Source organism: Pyrus communis, chromosome 10, assembly GCF_041283825.1.
Source record: "Pyrus communis isolate YQ-2024b chromosome 10, ASM4128382v1, whole genome shotgun sequence".
Taxonomy (NCBI): Eukaryota; Viridiplantae; Streptophyta; class Magnoliopsida; order Rosales; family Rosaceae; genus Pyrus; species Pyrus communis.
The window spans coordinates 32251698-32272153 of NC_142574.1; the positions used below are offsets into that span (position 1 = coordinate 32251698).

General features: G+C 39.5%; 3 protein-coding genes across 3 annotated transcripts; 2 read left to right on the plus strand and 1 right to left on the minus strand.

Annotated features, from left to right (window-relative positions):
- Window positions 1-2334: 2334 nt before the first annotated feature.
- LOC137728739 (Met-10+ like family protein / kelch repeat-containing protein) lies at window positions 2335-7069 on the minus strand. The gene is made up of 9 exons (XM_068467492.2): window positions 6306-7069; window positions 5690-6092; window positions 4412-5599; window positions 4087-4216; window positions 3714-3949; window positions 3206-3341; window positions 2976-3052; window positions 2725-2831; window positions 2335-2636 (listed from the first exon to the last, which is right to left on the minus strand). Exons 1-9 carry the CDS (start codon window positions 7000-7002, stop codon window positions 2518-2520), a joined length of 3093 nt encoding a protein of 1030 aa, XP_068323593.2. The 5' UTR covers window positions 7003-7069; the 3' UTR covers window positions 2335-2517.
- Window positions 7070-9413: 2344 nt separating this feature from the next.
- On the plus strand, window positions 9414-16515 carry LOC137729276 (uncharacterized). The gene is made up of 9 exons (XM_068468149.2): window positions 9414-9869; window positions 10099-11740; window positions 11849-12209; window positions 12365-12449; window positions 12703-12759; window positions 13079-13138; window positions 13365-13586; window positions 14171-15640; window positions 15845-16515. The coding sequence occupies exons 2-9, from the start codon at window positions 10198-10200 to the stop codon at window positions 16286-16288; spliced, it is 4242 nt and encodes a 1413-aa protein (XP_068324250.2). The 5' UTR covers window positions 9414-9869; window positions 10099-10197; the 3' UTR covers window positions 16289-16515.
- A 313-nt stretch (window positions 16516-16828) lies between these two features.
- ATPC1 (ATPase, F1 complex, gamma subunit protein) lies at window positions 16829-18316 on the plus strand. Its single transcript, XM_068467524.2, has one exon. The coding sequence runs from the start codon at window positions 17040-17042 to the stop codon at window positions 18162-18164; it is 1125 nt and encodes a 374-aa protein (XP_068323625.1). The 5' UTR covers window positions 16829-17039; the 3' UTR covers window positions 18165-18316.
- Window positions 18317-20456: the final 2140 nt, after the last annotated feature.

Here is a 20456-nt window from a genome sequence, read left to right on the forward strand (position 1 = left end):
TAAAACTAAAATTTTATTCTACTAAGTGAGGTCACTTATATGAATATTAGAACCTCATTGCACTTTATTTTGCGTTAAGTTTTCTGTTAGTTACAAGTACTTAGTGTATTTTCTTAAAGTTTCTTTCCAAGTCTTCCTAGGTCTTTCTCTAACTCCTTTGACTTGAGTCTCCGTCTCATACTCGCATATTCTAACCAGAGCATTTGTAGATCTATAGTTCAGTGTCCAAACCATCCTAACCCATTTTCTTTCATTTTATCTTCAATTGCAGCCACTCCTACTTTAAGTCGGATATCTTCGTTCTTAATCCTACCGTTTCTCATGTGCCCACAAATCCATTGGAACGTTCTCATTTCCGCAACACACATTGTTTACAAATGTTGCTTTTTGACCGTTCAATATTCCGTGCTATAAAGCATTGTTGCCGTATTGTCCTATAAAAGTTTCCCTCAAAATTTAGTAGTATATGTCGATAGCACAGCACACTCATGCACTCTTCTATTTCTTTCATCCAACTTGTATTATATATAATTGCTGTAATATAAAATACTTACAATAATGCGTTCCTCGATGCCGTTGAAGCCAAATGCAATGCGGAAAAGCAATGGCATCATCACAAAAACTATGATGATTGCATGCCTCCTCATAGGAAGAAAAGAAAAGGGAAAAAGAAGTCTAGCATTATCTTTTGGAAAAAGAAAAGAACTTTGAAATCAAATTATTCATATCGAAATTAATAATAAAACTTTATAGTTTAGGTTTGAATGATTTGAGATTGAGATTATAGAATGATAATGCAATCCTTGTAAGCAAACTTGTACAAGAAAGTGACCTTCCAATTTCACCACAACACAAACGAAAGAAGAAACTATTAGAGGAAACGATAATTTCGAATAGCGATATTTAGTTTTCAATTTCTTTGAGGAAGTTCACAAGCTCGTGTCTTATTAAATTATCTTAAACTCGATGTACGAAAAGTTTCTATTATACATCAGCATAGCATGACGAGATCACACCTTGATTGAGTATCTAACTCGTTATTCATTTTTATAAGTCGAATCTAAAAAGAAAAATATCACTAAAATATAACGTTAAAATGCAAATTGAATTAAATAAAATTGCGTGATACCTAAATCAAGGAAACCTAATTAAGTCTGCTGAACAGTGACAAGGCCACCGACACTTTCACTTTCACTCTCAATGAACAGCATTCGTGTCATTAATAATAAATGCACTAAAGATGATCGGTGGAGCCCCAAAAATGACAAACGGCCACATGGATTAATTATCTATCTTAATTACGTATAGATCTAGCTGTTAGAATGATTAAAGATAATCAATCACTTGTTTATTAATAACATAAAGAATCCTAACTACTGAGTATTGACTCTGACCAAATGTATAGAGATCCGCAATGAGCATTTTATCCACCTCTGTGTGTATTCTTTATTCTATATTTTATAGAAAAGGAATCGTGTACGAAATTCACAAATCAAGTACATACTGGTTTGATACTGAAGTGTTTCTATAAAAAGTGAGCATAAAAAAAAGTTGAGCTCAAAAAGGTGTTTGATTTACACTTAAAAACAGCTTATTTTAATAATTTTTGATGAAAAAAAAAGCTGAACACGTGCAGCAAAAATGAGCTTATTCTCACAACAGAGCAGAAACAATTTTTTTTTTTTTTCAAAGCACATCAATACCAAACCAAGCCAATTCATCAACACGTTTCAAGTTCGATTTCAAAGTTGAATTTAAACGCTTGAAATTGAATAGGAGACGAGTGAATTACCTTTTTTTTTTTTTTTTTTTTTTTTTAAGAGTTTTCAAGTATTACAACATGATGCCCTACATTCGCCATTTACAGGTGAGCTTCCTTATACCATACACAAATCAGCTGGCTTTCCAATTTTAAGTTCAATTGATTTTTTTTTTTTTTTTTTTTTAAACAAACGATATTATCTACATTAATAGGAGTGGATAGATAGGCTTAGCCGAAATTTAGAAACGAAAAGTAGATGGAATGGCATGACCTTGTGGCCGTCCGGCTTAAGACACTACTCTAAGGGTGAGACTGAGGGATCGAAAAATAAGCGGCAAGGATGCTTTTTGTTAGGGTGGACAACCATGCGATCACGTCATTCGGTCCTACTAATTTTTCCATCAAATGAAATTTAGAAACACGAAACAAGAAGTAAATGGAATGGCAGGACCGTGTGGCCATCCGGCCAAAAACACTATTCATGGGGTGAGAGTGCGTGTCTTAGGCCGGATAGTCATACGATCCAGTTATCCGAACATACTAATTTCTCCATTAAGTTTAATACAGTGAAATACAAGTGCAATTCAAATTTTCATTGACAATAATTTTACATAGTTTCATCATCAAAAACAAAAGGAAAAATTCAAAACAAAACTCAGATATCAAGAAGCAGGCCAATCCAGGTGGGCCCCATGAAATGTGGATGTTGTTCTAGCCTATACGTTACGGGTTTTACAAGACAAAAATACAAAGGACTAATTTGGCCATGTTCGGATACTCTGTCGACATCTAACGTCTGCAACAAGATGACGGATGTGTGGGGCGTACCATTTCACTCTCTCGACATGTTCTACTCTTACTTCCCAACAATGACCTGCAAACAACACACAATTTACAGTTTTACACCCTGCAACCTAATGCAGCAATGAATATTCATGTGTTCTGAGTTGAGAAGATAATACCTTCAGATTTGGCAATTTCACTTATAGATTCTGATACATGTTTAGCCCATGAATCCTCCTCTGAGTCCTTGACGTTCCCATGCACGTGTAGCATCCCGCCCTCGCTCCTGCATTATCAGAATTGCCATCAAAATGTGTACATTGATTTGTCGTGTGAGTGAGAGAGTGAGAGAGCTTCAGCTTCTTATAATGCTCATAAGTGAAAATATTTGCAGAAAGCATTTGAACAGTAGGTTTATAGGGTTTATCACCTTAATGCCCTAACAGCAGTGACCCAGCTACCTTCACTTGTTGGAATGAGACCGAGACAGACCCGATCAGCCACTCCCTGTGAGAAAACAATCAAGTTATAGCAACCTCACCAGAGCCTTGCGTTTGACAAAGTGCCTAACTTGCATAGTACAATACATAAAGTGAATGCACAAGTCAAATGATATTTATATCAGTAAGCAAAGTAGATGATGCGAGTCTTTGGACATACTTTAGGTGCCACTATTCGGTTATCTCCTTCAAGAACAATGCATCGGTCACTAACTGAATTGGCTTGCACATTTCGCCGGAGTGCCTCAACAGCATGGGGATTCCATTCACAAGCATAAACTAGTTTTGCGTTGGCCCTGGTCAACCAACATTTTCACTTAGAAACAGCATCAATGAAGGCAATTGGAAGGGAAGAAAACAACACCAGCAGCAATCAAGTGCAGCTTATGTAAAAGCATGATCAAGAATATGTATCAATGAGATTCATTGATGGAATCACCATTGCAAGGGTTAAATCCAAGCATCTAAGTCGTCCAATAAATGTCATAAATGTTTTCTTATTCTTATCCTACTTCTAATAAAATATGTATTGCTGACTGAAACAGACTGCAGTAGGCTGACTATTTCTATGTCCTATGTACTTCAAGATTTGATAAATCTTGAAGAAATCTGCAATTCAGAGGACCAAGAAACAAAATCTATAAATTTCTAGAACCAGAGAGATGTACCTGACAAGAAATGGCAGAACAAAATATCCAATTCCAGCAAACAAATCCACAATAATCTCATTTCTGCAATTCATTGAGGCCATGCGGAGCTTCTCAGATAGGTTGCCCCAGGAGAACATACATTTAGTAGCATCGAAAGAATAGAGAATGCCATTTTCGCGATGCTCAACCCATCCATTATCTCCTACAAGAATCTCCAATGTACTGTCCCTTGTAGCGGTTGACGCAACTCGGCCCTGTTGAAACAGATTCAAGTCATGAATACACAACCGATAGTCGCATGAGCAATGCATAGATCAAATAACTACTCATGAACATGAGTAACCCAAATAACTACTAAAGAACCTTCGAAGTGTTTAGGTACATTACTTACTTGGCGTGCAAGGCGATGAGCGTTAAGTGATTTGGAAATAACATGCCAAAGCTCCATCCCTAGGGAGTCCCATATTGGATCCTTGAACGATGTCGCCGGAAGGACAACTATATCTCCAAGTCGCTCCCATCTACAGAAAACAAAACATTTCATATATCATTATCATACATGGTCATTGAATCTACTAACCAGTAAATTCTAGTGCATCCCTCATCTATAGGTTTTAACTGAAAATGTGTTAGGTAACAAATCTTCTATAATCAGCTTAGTTTAAAAAGAAAATGTATTTACATGCTTGCACAGAAGCAAAAACACAAACACAAACCTTGCAGGTAGCTCCTCTAAGAGTTCTGCAGGCAGTCCCTTCTCCTTTATCAGCAAGCCCACAATTTCATTCATTACTTTCGCGGGAGATTTGGCAGCTCTCTTGACTTCAACTTCTTCAGCTGCCAGCTTAGTAGCACCACATTCCTTTAGAATGTCCAAGGCTTTTGAACAGTTCACCTCATTAACCGAGAATTCTTCTCCTATAACTGGTTTAACAAAGTGATTACTCTGTCCTTCAGATAAATCTGTCAAAGAATGCTTGTTTTCTTTAAACACGCATGAAAATTTTTCGTTCACAGGAAAACATATATGTGAACCACTCTTCCTGGAGTACACCTTCCTTCCAAGATCTAACCATCCAAACTTCTTCAATATGTCCTTGCCTACTTTTGCATATTTTCTTTCAAGTTGTAGAATCCAATATGATTCTACCTGCTGACTTATGCCATTTTCCATGGGCAAGTCACTCTCAAAATTCAGATCACAAGGTTCACTTAAGCTCTGCACACCTTCAGCCCGTGGATCCTGGAATTGTCTACCTTTCTCATTATTCACCATTTCATAATGTTGAGCATGCATTTCTCTGTCATCTGGCTTAATATTATCATCTAAACTCATAAGAGGAAGCAAGTTGATTTTCATGGGCTTGCTAAACTTTGTCCCAAATGCATAACAAGATGCCCCACCACCAATCATAATAAGATTGTCGCCAACAACATTGGCTGTGCTACGCACAAATAAATCTTCACCATTGGATTCAAGTTTCACATGCCTCCACACACGGACCTTCAAATCAAGTAGTGCTAACTCCTGGCAACGTTGTTTAACTGGACAACCACCAACAACCCCAAGATAATTCTTGTAGACAAACATTGAGTGGGAGAACCTTGCATGTGGACTTCTCCCAGCTGCCTTTTCATTCTTCCATTTACATGTTTGGATATCAAAAACATACAAGTCTGCAAGTGTTTTCTCACCACTATATCCTCCAAAAATATAAAGTTGAGATCTATATGCCACCATTGAGTGAGAATGTCTGGCACATGGATGCTCGCCACTGACAATCAACTCTTTCCACTGCAGATTATCGGTATCGAGAACATGTAAGGAAGAACTGATGGTATCGTTGTTAAGTCCACCAAACACATATATCTTTGAGCCTACAACAGCTGCAGCATGCCGATGCCTGTTTAACACACATATAGATAACTTAGGTGCATACTTTAGAAGCAAAAATAATGTTCTTTTGATTAGATTATGCAGTTAAAAGTGTCACCTGGGAGGAAATTTGTCCCCAGAACAATCCAATAACTTCCATTCATTCTTTGCCGTATTGAGGACCCAAACATCACTCAAAATTTTCTCAGGATCAGCCCTGCCTCCAATGACAAACACACAATCTCCAACCAGAGACGAAGTGTGACCCAACCGTGGAGACGGAGTGCTGGCTGCATCAATTGCTCTCAAAGTGCCAAACAATGGATCAACCAGCCAAGAACTACTTCTTCTCCCATGTCTTCCCATGCCTCCAAAGCCACCAAACACAAGAACACCATTCCGGTTTTTGATTTCCAATGCACAAGACGAATGACCCCAGAGGAAAAGATTCTCTTCGGGTTCACCGGCAATTTCCATCTCAACAACAGACAGACTACAACCACCAGGAACTTCCTTGGACCCTGCCAATGTTTTTCAAAAATTCAGACTTTTGCATTCACATGAAACCGAAAGGTGTCCTGCAAAATACACATTTGCAATCCACTTTCATTTCCCACCAAAAATAAAGCTTGCAACTTTCAAAAAACTACACCACAGAATCCAAAAACACAAAAAACCCAATAACTTGACAACTCAAAAACATCAAAGATTCAAAATCCAACTACTAAACATACCAGAATCCGAAAGCCCATCTGCCGCAATCTCGCCATTAGCAACGGTGGGACCCACAAACCCTCCACCCTCACTCTGCAGAGCCTGGAAAAATGCCTCAGTCCTCTTCCTGTTGGCCTCCATTTTCTCGTTCGCCACCCCGACAAGGAACCTCACGTACTCTCTCGACACCATCACCTCCCGGCTGCTCCCCAGCGGCACCTCCATCCGAATTGAGCACCGAATCGCGATAATCACGCGCCGGTTCGAATTCGTAATGCCGGACTCTCTGAACCCGCAAGCAATCGCCTTCGAAACCAACGACTGCGCCGACGCCACGTCCTTGCACTCCACCGCCACAATAAGCGGCTCGAATCTGAAAACGAGGTCGTTTTGGTCCTGTGCGTCGTTCTGGTCATTCGGGTCGGGGCGGAAGAGGAGGCCGAGGATAGAGTCGGCATCCGCCGGTTCGTGGGAGATGAAGATCCACGTGCCACCTAGAGCTTTCTTCTTGGTCTTGGGCTGATTTGTCACGTGCGTGGGCTGGGAGAGGATAGAGATACGGCCGGAGCAGGAGCTGGTGGTGAAATAATTGGGGTGGCTGTTGATGGCGTCGAGGAGGGGTATGATCGGGGCGTCCACCGTGCCCTTCGGTGATTTGTCTGTCTCCTCCGACCGCAGTGACGCTAGCGTCGCCGCCTTTCGTTTCTCGAACTCCATCTCTTTTGCAGCTTCTGTAAAACCCTCCAAAAGTCTCGGCCCAGCTCCTGAAGCAGAAGAGCAGTTTCGGGAGTAAGGAGGGAGGGGTCGTTTGGGAATATTAATTGTTTAATTCTTGGGCTCTAGGTGGCCCGTTAAAATCAAGACTGGGCCGGACCAAATCCTAACTTACAAGTCCGGTCAGGCCTGTCTGGGTAATATTATTTTTTGTTTCTATTTTTCGCATACCCAACGTTGCCCAAAGTTCGTTTTCTTATTAGGAATGTAGGGGTGTATTCAATTGGAAATTTGAGAGATTTCAATGAATTTTTATGGAGTTTAACTAATTTGTAGAGATTCTATGTAAAATTTTAATTAAATTTCCTCAAAATCTCATGGGGAGAGGTGAGATTTGTAGATGCTTAAAATACACCACAAAATCTCTTTAGTTCCCTCTAATTCCTCAACTTTTCCAAATTCTTTAAATTCTAATTCTAATTGAATACACATGCAATGTTATAAACTTCTTTAAAATTCTAATTGAATGCATCCGGATTTTAAGGATTTTAATAAACTATCTTAAAATCCTGATTGAATACACATTGAATTTTAGAGAATTACTTAAAATTCCAATTGAATACCCCTAGATTCATTAAAAGAATTAAAATCCCTCAAAATCTCAATTGAATACACCCCTAGTAATTTTCTATTATAATTAGGATAAGATTCTTCCCATTATGGGTTTGATACACCCATATATATAGAAATTTTACTTGGACCTAGCTATCCTATCTTTACACCTAACTAAAAAAATTTATGTACTAAACTTTCAAGTTTGCCCTTAAATAAATAAGAATAAGAAAATAAACATTGGTGTTTTTATCTCTACAGCCAATAACTCAAAAAAATGGCACACATCTGCACTCTTCCATTATTTCCCGCAAAACGCACCCAAATGACAACAAAATATTCTCCTGAGTTCATCAACAAGTAAGTTTGCTAGAAACCTGTGTTGCATGAAACCCTTAGTGGCCCTCATTTATAATTTCAGCATAAAAACTTCTTATCAATTCGTTGGACATGAAACAAATTCCTGCAATATGAGAAAAAAGCTTCCATGTCAGTGTCTATTTAGAAGAGAGAGCAATAAGGGTTTATAGCAAGCTGACTTGTTAGTTTTAATAATTTATGCAAATAACCAACTCCTCAGATAATTGTTCAAACAAGCAAACATATAGTCGAAAACCTACACTGAAATTATAAATGAGGGCTGATAAGGGTTTCTAGCAAGTTGACTTGTTGATGAACTCGAGATAATATTTTGCTGTTATTTGGGTGACTTTTGCTGTAAATAATGGAGGATTTGGAGTTATCAGGTATAGAGATAAAAACACCAATGTTTATTTTATTTTATTTTCTTATTCTTATTTCAAGCTCTAACCTCTACATATCGCCCACTTAGGGTAAACTTGGAGGTTTGGTAGATAAAATTTGTTAGTTAAATGTAGAGATAAGATAAATGAGTCTAAATAAAATTTCCCAATATATATTACAATTATTCACATAGACATACAACAGAGTCATATTTTTACAATGGTTTGTGAGACCCAAACACAATGAAGAAGACAACGAAGACCACTTCTGACTCGCCATTTGCTCTTGTGCCCGGTGGCTTGACACGAGCACTCACTACAATACTAGCACTACTCATGACTTACAAATTTCTTAGCTTCGGTGAAGCCGTAATCATTCTCTATCTCTTCTATCGTGTCGGTTCAGCATTTCGTGAATTCCATCAGTATTGTTAATTCTTTTTCTTTTTTTTTTGTCAAAGCACTAGTATTGTCGAATGAATATTAAGGAATTCTTCGATCTGTCTAGATGTTATTTGCTACTTTGCTGTGTATGAATGTAACGTGAATGGCATGTTGACCTATATGAATTTTATTTGCTAATTTAGCAATCTTGTCATGTGAATTGCTCGTTTTGCTCATCTGATTATTGAACACCAAAATTTCTCAAATATGGTGTTAGAATAATTAATTGGAATATTCTCCGTTCCACAATCAGTGGCAGATGTATTGAGGGGCAGGGGGTTAGCTGACCTCCTGAACTTTGGTGAACGTTCATGGATACCCTGAGTGCTGACCTTCCGAACTTCGATGAATATCCATGGATACCTTAGGTGTTGTCCTTTTGAAGATTAGAATTGGCTTCATACATGATAAAAGGTTTGAAAGAAGAGTGAATGAAATGGTGATCTCAGTGAATAACAAATCATCATCATTCTTGGACAAACATATTGACGGGATGAAATGATATCAAACATTGTTAATGTGTTTTTTTATTAAGCAATCATATGAAAGCAGTCTTGGAACATGGTAGTTACTCTCACTAATGAGGTATTAACATATGTGCATTATACATTTCCAAATAACTTTAGGCCTACCAAAAATAAATAAAATAATGATATTCATGCTATTTCTGCTAAAAAAAAGTACAGGCTCCGCGCCCCTATAATTTGCCAATCTCGCCAGACGCAAAAGGAAAAGCCGCAAATATCCGAAACGCTACGTTTCGTACGTTCCAGGGGGCCGTGGGCAACGCACACCGATTGGTAAATCACTGGACGTTTCAGGAGGCGAAACTTTCGCATTCAATCGTCGTTTTTGACAATTTGGGGCTTAGGGTTTTTGGGATGGAGCGAAATTAGATTGAATAAATTGCAGTCGATTTCGGATTTTGATCCCTAAATCTCAAGCTGCATTGGGTTCTGGCGCCTTCTTCTTCTCCTTTCCAATTGCAATCTTCGTAGCTTTCGCATTCAGGAATCGAATTATTGCCGCCGCAACACTTCCATCTGATTTTTTTTCTTTTTCCTTTCAAAGGTGAGCGCTTTGCTTTGTATCCACATGATATCGTATTTGTTTGCTTGTTTTCTTTGAATTTTGAGTTTTTTTTTTATATTTTAAATGTTGAAGAATTCATGAGTAGCTGTAGCACTGAGCTAAGTAATTTGATTGGAGAGTCAATGAATGTAAAATTGTGATTTTTTTAATTTAATTTATATTAAAATTTGAACTATTTCCGCTCTCTGGCATGGTTATGGTGGCAAAGGTGTTTTGATTGTCGTCACGGAGATTTTCGGGCCTGTTATGACTTCTAGATTTGATTAGAACTCGAAGGGTCAGCTGCATTGGATATTGTTTGTCCAAAATGTCTTCATCTCCTCGCGAAAAGCCTTCTCCTGCTACTGAGAGCTTGAGTGAGCAGCATGAGAGTGTATTGAGACTTGAGGAGGATGAGGGTGAAGATGAGGACGAAGAAGAAGATGTAGATTTCAATCCTTTTTTAAAAGGAACTCTTTCGCCAGAAGCTTCTTCTAGTCTGAGCTCTGATGTTGAAGGTTTAGATGGTGAAGTTGTTGACAGCAGCAGAAACACTGTTGAAACTGCCAGGATTAATTCGTTGATTGTGGCTTGTGAGGCACAAAAGTGTTCTGTCGGGGACCCAGAGCATGGGGAGGAAGAAACTGTGATGCAAACTACTGTTTCTCCTGACGGTGCATCTGCAAATGAGTTTGAAAAGACTGCCAGAAATTTTAACAGTGAAGCTGTTCAAGAAAAGGATGAAGTCTCAAGCAGGGAAGCTGATGCTAATGATGCTATAGTAGGAGAGTTGAGTAACACAGAAGACGTCCCAAAGCTTACTGTGGACTTAGGTGATGAGGATGAAGATGCTATCTGTAAACGCACCAGGGCCCGCTATTCATTAGCAAGTTTCACACTTGATGAACTTGAGACTTTTCTTCAAGAAACAGATGATGAGGACGACCTCCAAAATGTTAACGATGAAGAAGAATACAGGAAATTCCTCACTGCTGTTTTACAGGGTGAAGGTGACGAGCAGTCAACTAAAGAAAATGAAAATGCTGATGACGAAGATGAGGATAATGATGCAGACTTTGAGATAGAACTTGAAGAGTTACTTGAGAGTGACGGGGATGAGAATTCTAGGGACAAAAGTGTAGATGAGAATGGGGAAGCTGGAAGACGACCAAAGACTAGGCAGAATAAGTGTCAAAAAGAACCTGCCCAGTGTAAGAAGAAGAATTTAGGACAGACAAAAAGGCCATTGCGCCCCCTTCTACCGGTTTTGCCAAAGGGACCAATGTCCTGTTTCTCTAATCAGGCCGGCAGAACTTTAATGCGCGGAACAGCTTCAAGCTGTTTGTCTTCCACAGTATCAGAACGTTCTATAAATGGATTCACTGCCCACCAGATTGGCCAGTTGCACTGCTTGATCCATGAACATGTGCAGCTACTTATTCAAGTATTTTCTCTATGTGCCCTTGATTACTCTCGGCAACATATTGCCTCCCAGGTTAAAAAATTGATCTCTGAGATGCTCCAGAAGCGTGACGAAGTACTGACATGGAAAAATGTACCGTATCCTACTGTTTGCTTTTTCCCATCAGTACCAACTGAATTCCCTAATTCCTACACAACACAAAGTTCCTTAGCATCATCCCTCACATTTGATGCACTTAGAGAGTGTTCCTTGAATAATCATATGGCAGTTTCCCCAAATATTTCTCCTTCCAATGGTAGACGTGAAGGTGTTCCTAATGGGCAGGTGGGCATTTCCCAGAATATTGGGGGTTCTTTCTGGGTGCCCTCTGTAAGTGGTCCTGTGCTATCTGTCTTGGATGTAGGTACACTTAGTTTAGTTGGAAGATACATGGATGAAGTCAATACAGGTATACCATGAATAATGTCACAAGTGTTTTTCATGCTTTTGCTTACGTATCTGTATCAATAATTTTGCCCTTTATTTATCTGCCATTGATTTGGAATTATTTTCACAGCTGTTCAGGAAAATCGACGGTGTTACGTGGAAACTAGTTCCGATACTCGCCTTGAAAAGGAGCCTTTGTTTCCCTTTTCTAGCTTTCAATTAGGTGGTCTGGCCAATTGCGAATCTGTAAGTGGAACTGGTTCCTCGGCTTCCAATGTGGCTCCATCTTCATCTAGTCAACGACCACCCAAGAAGTCACTGGCTGCTACCATTGTTGAAAGCACCAAGAAGCAATCACTTGCTTTAGTTCCAAAGGACATATCAAAGTTAGCCCAGAGGTTTTTTCCTTTGTTCAATCCAGCATTATTTCCCTATAAACCACCCACAGGAGCAGTCGCAAACCGGATACTTTTCACTGATGCAGAAGACGAGTGAGTTGCACACTTTCTTCTTTATTGTTGAGTTGGTGGCTTATCCTGATTTGTTTTTGTTGTCAGACTTTGGAGATTTTGATTAATATCAATCTATAGTAGTCCTTTATTATAGTTTATGGGTTCATGTGTTTATTATTGGAACTGCAATACAGATTATTAGCATTGGGGATGATGGAACATAATACGGATTGGAAGGCAATTCAACAACGCTTTCTTCCTTGCAAAACTAAGCACCAGGTAATCTTTTTCTAGACTATGTATTGTGAACAGCAAATTATCTGATTATGTCTTTTTTGCGAAGGCTTTCCGTTGTGCACCCTCTGCTTATCAGGAGACAACATGTTTTCATACATAGGTCATTCTAGTCAAATCATCATTACTAGCATAGGAAAAAAATTCAATAAAAGCCCACTACTAGGTAACAACCACAGAATTTTTGAGTAATTTATGCTTGAGCCAGAATGTCAGCTTGCTAATGTTTGTTTTACAGATTTTTGTTAGGCAGAAAAACCGCTGCTCATCAAAAGCACCAGAAAATCCCATAAAGGTATGAAAGAACTTATGATTAAATGTTATTATTTATTTATTAGTATTACTTTGAAACACGTGTTTTGTTGGTGGAATGAGATGACAAGATAAATTGGTAGAAAGGAATTTCCTGTCTGTAGTCGTCTTTTAGAGTTCAATTAATTGGTAGGCATGACAAGTCAAATGCTTGATCAAACATCTATTCATGTTTTAATGGTCGAAAGGAAGTTATGGTTTGGGGATTTTAATTGTTGAATTTTAGATCATAATGCTGTTGTAAATTTGTAACCCTGTGTCTTTTATCAGTAATTCATATCGCTGTCTATTTCTTCATGCAGGCAGTAAGGAGGATGAAAAACTCACCTTTGACTGCGGAAGAGATAGCATGTATTCAGGAGGTAATTTCTTGATTCGTACATTTATGTTTGTGTATAAAAGCTTTGAGAGCATTACTGTCGTGAGTGTGTTTGTATAGACATGTATATACAAAAGTTGACTTTTTTCTCAAATTAGGTTCCAATTGTCAGTTGTTGGATAAAATATTGAATCATTGACAACTAAGCATTCATTTTTATCTGTCAGATTCTCATTTAGAGATATTGTTTATTGTGACTCCAAACTCAGGGACTTAAGGCTTGTAAATATGATTGGTTGTCCATATGGAAATACATTGTCCCACATAGAGATCCATCCTTGTTGCCTCGGCAGTGGCGTATTGCTATTGGGACTCAGAAGTCATATAAGGTTGACGAGTCAAAAAAGGAGAAGAGACGATTATATGAATCAAAAAGAAGGAAGGAAAAGAATGCAGATTTGACAAGTTGGCAAAATTCATCCGAGAAAGAGGTATGATTTCCTTTGAACTTAGAACATTGGCTATTCTATTTGCTTTGAGTTTGTAGTTTTGAGAAATTATTTTATGATGGGTATAAAAATAAAACGTTGTTGGCTAAATGAACTGCTCATATTAGAGAAAAGGGCGCGGCTAGGCTTCAAATTAGCTTCCGTTCGGACTTAATCATTGCTAATGATGTCATATGCTTCCTAAATGTTGATGAATGTAGTGAGGCTTAAGAGTTGCAGGTTATGTAGAATTTTCTGAACTTTAGGAATAAAAAGTAATTACAAAATGTAAGAAATATAAGGTTTTTAGGTTCGGCCTGCGATTGTAAAAGAAATAAGTGGTTCGGTACGATTTGTTTCTAAAAGTTACATTAAAGTGCATTATAGAGCCTTTAAGTTTCCCAGTTTAGGATGTGTGGGGAGTCTGTGCCAAAGTCCAATTTTACTAACTTTTCAGAATATTGCAAATGATTCATATGGAACTTTTCTTTGCACACACCTATTGCCTAGCTGAGCCTGGAGTATAGATGATTGAAAGCCCCATTAAAATGATGGTGATTTTATTTAGAGTTTGGTATTGGCTGCAGGACTGCCAAGCTGAAAAGTCTGGTGGAGAGAACAGCGCAGATGGTTTGACCGACAATAATGCAGGTGAAACTTATGTTCATGAGGCCTTTTTAGCAGATTGGAGACCGGGTACTTCCTGTGAAGAAAGAAACCCTCATAGTGGTACCCTATCACAAGGTGCTATCCATGAATGGGTAAATGTTTTTGGGCAGAAGGAAGCTCCTCGAACCCAGACCATGTCACAGTATCCGCATGGTCAATCTCAAATCACTGGTGTTAGACATTTTGCATCCGGTACCACACCAGCGAATCATTCTGTTTCTCAACTCTATTATCGGCCGTATCGAGCTCGTAGAACCAATGGTGCACAACTAGTTAAGCTAGCACCGCAATTGCCTCCTGTGAATCTTCCACCGTCTGTTCGTGTAGTCTCACAATCTGCCTTCAGAGGTTCTTTACGTGGGGCATCTTCCACAGTTTCTGCTTCTGGAGGTGGTAGTGGTGCTGCTGCAACACACAATCTTTTTTCTCAACCTTCTAAAGCTGGAAGGTTTGGGACCTCTGATGTCATAACAGCTTCACATGCTAAAAGTAGTTCTCTGAAAGACACTGTTTCAACGTTGTGTCCAGAAGATTCTAGAATTATCAAGGATAAATGTGTAGAGGAAGGAAGAGATGTTGATTCTGATCTTCAGATGCATCCTCTGCTGTTCCAGGCCCCTGAAGATGGACGTCTGCCCTATTTCCCGTTGAACTGCAGAAACAGCAATTCCAGTACTTTCAGTTTTCTTTCAGCAAATCAGCCTCAGCTACATTTAAGCCTTTTTCATAATCCTCATCAAGGAAACCATGTTGATGGTTTTGACAAGTCACTGAAGACACCCAACTCAACATCTCGTGCCATTGATTTCCATCCACTTATGCAAAGAACTGACTGTGTAAGTAGTGCCACAGTAACAACATGCTCAACCGCACCCCTGTCTGTCGGTTCAGGAGGAAACCATTCTCAAGATCAATATCCTTCCGATACTGGTCGACTTCATTTGCCGGTCAATGCTGATTCACATTCTATGGCCACTAATGAGAAAGCTAATGAACTGGACTTGGAGATCCACCTAAGTTCTACATCCAAAAAGGAAAAACCTTCAAAAAGGAGAGATGTCGCTGCAAATAATTCCATTAGATCAAGAATAATGGCGCCAGAGATGATAACTCAATGTGCTAATCGTCCATTGCTTCGGCATGCTGAAAATTCTTCAGCAAGTGGCAGCGAACTTGTTATACCAAGTAATGATATCAGCAGGTACAGTATAGATGATATAGGTGACCAGTCTCAACATGATATCCAGATGGAACAGGAAGAGTTGAGCGACTCTGATGAAGAAAATGAAGAAAACGAAGAAAATGTTGAGTTTGAGTGTGAGGAGATGACTGATTCTGAAGGAGAGGGGGGATCGGCATGTGAAGAAGTTGCTGAGATGCAAAATAAGGTGACTATTCTTTTCTCTTTTTCCAGCCGGCTGCAAGATTCTATTGGCTGTGGCCCTGTGGAACCACATATTCTTACTTTTGTCCCAAGTTATCAATTCTACTCGCGACATCCATCTATTATTGTCACGGGTTCCTGCCAATCTTGTTCGGGAGGGGAGTTTTCAGTTGTTCCTTTTTCTGACTTGGTGTTTTCTTGTTTATAGGATGTTCCAACGTATGCGATGAAAAGACCTGCAACAACAGATCCTGATGGCAAGGAGTGTGAGCCAAATGCCACTTATCATCCTCAGGACAATATTCACAGAATTCCTAACTTGGACGATGCCAGTAATTCTTCCTGGCTAAGTTTGGATTCGTGTGCACCAGATCGCCCTCTGCACATGATGTCTAAGTACGATGAAGGTACAATGGACAGCAGTTTTTCTGCCAATGACTCGCAGTCATCTCGTCCTCTTCGCTCTTGTAAGAAAGCGAAACTAAGCACAAGGGAAGGTGCAACACCGAAACAAGCTGTGGACATGACGCACCAACTGAGCCTGGGTCCTCCATCAAATCCAACTGCGAGGAAACCCAAGAAGCGTGTATCGAGAGCCAGTACATGTTTGAACATAGGATTGACTGTAGAAAACTCCGGCAGTGATGGCTAACATAAAAGATTTTCAAATGTTTATGCACCCTTACTAACCCTAGTTTCTAGTTTGATTAGTGTATAAATGATCTCTTACTTCTTGGACGCCAACCCATTTCAGCCAAGTGGCGTCCAACATTTTGTTCATGTCAAGGTATGTAGTTATCTTTCCAAGGCACCAAATTTTGATGTTATTTGTACAAACTAGACAACTTGTGTCATTGGGTCAATTGATATTCTCTCCTATACCGATGACACTCTGGCCGTTTTCTATGCCAGTCACGCATTGCAACGTGAGAAAGTTTAAAACGCTTGACAATATGTAATTGGTTTAAAATACCGTCATCGTGGCATTCACTAAATTTATCTTTGGAACCAAAGTTTTAATCCAGAGGGAATCCTCACCCGCTTAGCCGCATATCCCCTTCAGGTACCAAGAGACATAGGAGTTTCTCAAGTGTCTGAAATCCATTGATCCAGCGCCCACCCAGATCATACCACGTAGGATAGGACCCACCTACGATAAATTGAGAATCAAATGTCCTCCCCAAATGATCACCAACGGTCAAAATCCTTATCCCAAAACCTGATCCAAAAGCTCCCCTCTCCCTCCACTCATTCCCCCGCTCTTTGCCTCCATTCACCTGAAGTCCTACACACATGAAGATAAGACTTCTTCACAAACCAAGCCTCACATTGCAGACCCTCTTTCTTCTTCCCTGTTCCTCCATTTCCGAGCTCCGAAAACTCCGTTACAATTTAGAATCGCCATGTCTTGCTCGAATTTGACAATGTGGGTGTCCTCAAAACCCTCCCTTTCCGACGCCTCCGCCCTCTCCTGCCGCTCCTTCATCGCCCCTCTTCAGCTTCCCTCCCAAAACTCCCTTCCCGCCTCGCGATCGTCATCTGTGACACCGGTTCAATGCGGTCTACGCGAGCTTCGAGAGCGTATTTCATCAGTGAAGAACACGCAGAAGATCACTGAGGCTATGAAGCTTGTGGCAGCCGCCAAAGTCCGCCGAGCTCAAGAGGCTGTCGTTAATGGCAGACCCTTCTCGGAAACCCTAGTTGAAGTTCTTTACAACATCAATGAGCAGCTCCAAGTGGAAGACATTGATGCTCCTCTGACCAAAGTTAGGCCAGTCAAGAAAGTTGCTCTCGTTGTCATAACCGGGGATCGCGGTCTTTGCGGAGGGTTCAACAATATGATCATCAAAAAAGCAGAGAGAAGAATAGCGGAATTGAAGGCTCTTGGTCTCGAATTCACCATCATCAGCGTCGGTAAAAAGGGTAACTCGTATTTCCTCCGCCGGCCTTACATTCCGGTTGATAAGTTTCTCGAGGGAACCAACCTCCCAACCGCCAAAGAAGCGCAGGCCATCGCCGATGATGTTTTCTCCCTTTTCGTGAGCGAAGAGGTCGACAAAGTCGAGCTTTTGTACACGAAATTCGTGTCGCTGGTTAAATCCGACCCTGTGATTCACACCCTGCTTCCACTCTCGCCAAAAGGAGAGATTTGCGACATCAATGGCGTTTGTGTGGACGCCGTGGATGATGAGTTCTTCAGGCTGACAACAAAGGAAGGGAAATTGACAGTGGAGAGAGATGTCATCAAGACGCAGACCGTGGATTTCACTCCGGTTTTACAGTTTGAGCAGGATCCGGTTCAGATTCTCGACGCTTTGCTGCCCTTGTACCTCAACAGTCAGATTTTGAGGGCATTGCAGGAGTCTCTAGCCAGTGAGCTTGCTGCTAGGATGACCGCTATGAGCAATGCAACCGATAACGCTGTTGAGTTGAAGAAAACCTTGTCGCAGGCCTACAATCGGCAGCGCCAGGCAAAAATCACCGGAGAGATTTTGGAGATTGTTTCGGGTGCCAACGCTTTGGTCTAGACGATTAAAGAACAACATGGTACTTGTTTTCTCCTCCACATTGAGTTGTGCCAATCGTCTTAAATTTGCAGACTTGACACTTCCATTGTAATTCTCAGCTGCCAATAAACTTTGTGCGCACAAATGAGAGGGCAATGTATTTTGGAACAAAAGAGAGCATTCCACATAAATATATATATATATATATATATATATATATTGTATGTTATTTTTTTTTTCCATCATAGTTAACAATACTGCTAATCATGTAATTAAGGATCTGAATTCTCGTTCTTCGCATATCTTCTCTTGCTCTTGAATTACCAATTGCGTTGCGCCCTTGGTTCTTTTTTTTGGTTATATTGAAGTGAATCGAAACTGAACCTATCATAATCGAAACTAATTCCGTCTTTCTTTCCCGGTAAGACTGATTGAATGGGTATAGGGAGTTCGTCTCGACAACTTATCAACTCTCTTGAAAATCTGATAAACAATTACGAACTTAATCACGAGCTCTCTCTACTAAAACCATGAAGATTGACAGGCATGTTACAATACTCTGACTACAAGCGCTCATTAGTTATCCGAGAAAAACTGGGTTCAATGCGATGAATTTCTTTGCAAATGCCCGTTAACAGTTGGGAGAGGAAAATGAGGAACCCCATCCCCGTGATCACTTTGGTTTAGAACATAGGTTCGATTCTGCGAAGATGAACCGAAAGAGGAGGTGGCTATAGAACTCGAAGATAGAAGAAGTTGGTAGAGAGAGCTCTCAGTTTTAGGTACTTCTGAAAGTCTTTGAGAAGTTTGGCAAGGTTGTCACAAAGATGTCTTTGGGAAGTTTGGCGATGTGTTCGTGGTTTTGGGTATTTCTGAAAGTCTTCATGTCTTTTTGCCCTCGTCCGTCGTCGTTGTTCCTTCAAGATTTTGCTTCAGGTTCTGGGACTTTGAGAAATTTGGGATCGATTGAGAGTTTGGTGTGGAGGAGGATTTGTGTTGTTTATGGCACCTGCATGATTTTTGTGGCGGGAAGCAACGGTCCTTTGACGTTTAAGGAAAATAGGTTTCGAATATGAGGAATATTAAGAAGGCTGAATTTGGAACTAAATTTTGAAAATTAAATGATATTTAAATTGATGGTTGGTTTGTTATTTAAACGTTGATAGACGTGCTCATTTTTATTGGTAACACATCATTTAGTTTGCAATTTAGTCTATAAATTTAGTCTCATTAGCATTACTCTTCGAATATAAGTAAACATATTTGGTTCCAGGTTAAATGGTACATCAAAGTAAAGCGGTGACTCCAAATAATGTATTTGTGAGAATTCAACCTCGAATTAGGGGTCCCTCACAAACTAAGCCCACTTGAGATTAGACCATTGATTAATTACAGCTTTTAGAAAAAGCCCAATGGAAAAAAGCCGCTTTTAATCTTTGAATTGAATATCAACCAAAGAAAATGCACTTCTCATCATCTCCCCCATTGTTCGGTTTCAATTCCCATTTGGCCATTCATTCTTGGCTTCTTCCCTCTCTCCTCTCCAAAACCAGATCATCATCATCTCTAATTTCATTTTTTTTCTCTCTAATTAATTAAGGTAATATTCATATCTCTAATCTTTAATTTCTTCTTTCTCCCCATCACGTCTTATTGTTACACACATTTGTTAATGAATCATGATTGCATGTATAAATAATTTCTTGTGATTTTAATTTCGTTATTAAGATGTGAAAAATAAGTGATGCATGATATTTGATGTTTTTATGGTAACTGATTTTGATGTGCATGTGTAAAAATGCATTTCTGTATGTTGAGAGAAACTCTCTTGTCCAGGACTAAGTGCCCTATTTCTTTCTCTCTCTTGCTACACACGAAAGACATGCAAGTGTTTATCGTATCATCTTCTTTTCCCATATTTGTTAGGTCATCTAGAGAAAATTCATAGTTAAAACCATTATTACATTCAATCATTGTTCTTTAGAGAATGTGAGTTCTACGTATATTTTCTTATTTCATTGACATATTACACTAATTGATGGGAAAAGTAAATTAGTTATGAGTTCATCATTTACATAATTCGAACTTAAGATATCTCACTTACAAATAAAAATAAACAATAAATTGTAGCACTAGTAATTAAGTTTTTAGCAACTTAAGGCGGTCTTCTCTACATAACCTTAAAGTGGTCTTCCTAAGTAATCAAGTTGCTTGCTTTTTGTAAAAAGCCATAGGCCGTCAGTGCCTAACATATTGATTTTTCTCATAAAAAATGATGGGGTGTTGGGCTGAAAATGTCTTTTATCATTAAGC

Bases quoted from the DNA above. Each gene is read 5' to 3' on its own strand.
- LOC137728739 (XM_068467492.2), bottom strand. From the start codon at position 7,002: ATGGAGTTCGAGAAACGAAAGGCGGCGACGCTAGCGTCACTGCGGTCG. The intron at 4,217-4,411 runs GTTTGTGTTTGT...TGTTTTCTGTAG, and splicing joins TTAGAGGAGCTACCTGCAAG to ATGGGAGCGACTTGGAGATA. The intron at 3,342-3,713 runs GTACATCTCTCT...TTGGTTGACCAG, and splicing joins GTTCTGCCATTTCTTGTCAG to GGCCAACGCAAAACTAGTTT.
- LOC137729276 (XM_068468149.2), top strand. From the start codon at position 10,198: ATGTCTTCATCTCCTCGCGAAAAGCCTTCTCCTGCTACTGAGAGCTTG. The intron at 12,210-12,364 runs GTGAGTTGCACA...ACTGCAATACAG, and splicing joins TTCACTGATGCAGAAGACGA to ATTATTAGCATTGGGGATGA. The intron at 13,139-13,364 runs GTAATTTCTTGA...CTCCAAACTCAG, and splicing joins AGATAGCATGTATTCAGGAG to GGACTTAAGGCTTGTAAATA.
- ATPC1 (XM_068467524.2), top strand. From the start codon at position 17,040: ATGTCTTGCTCGAATTTGACAATGTGGGTGTCCTCAAAACCCTCCCTT.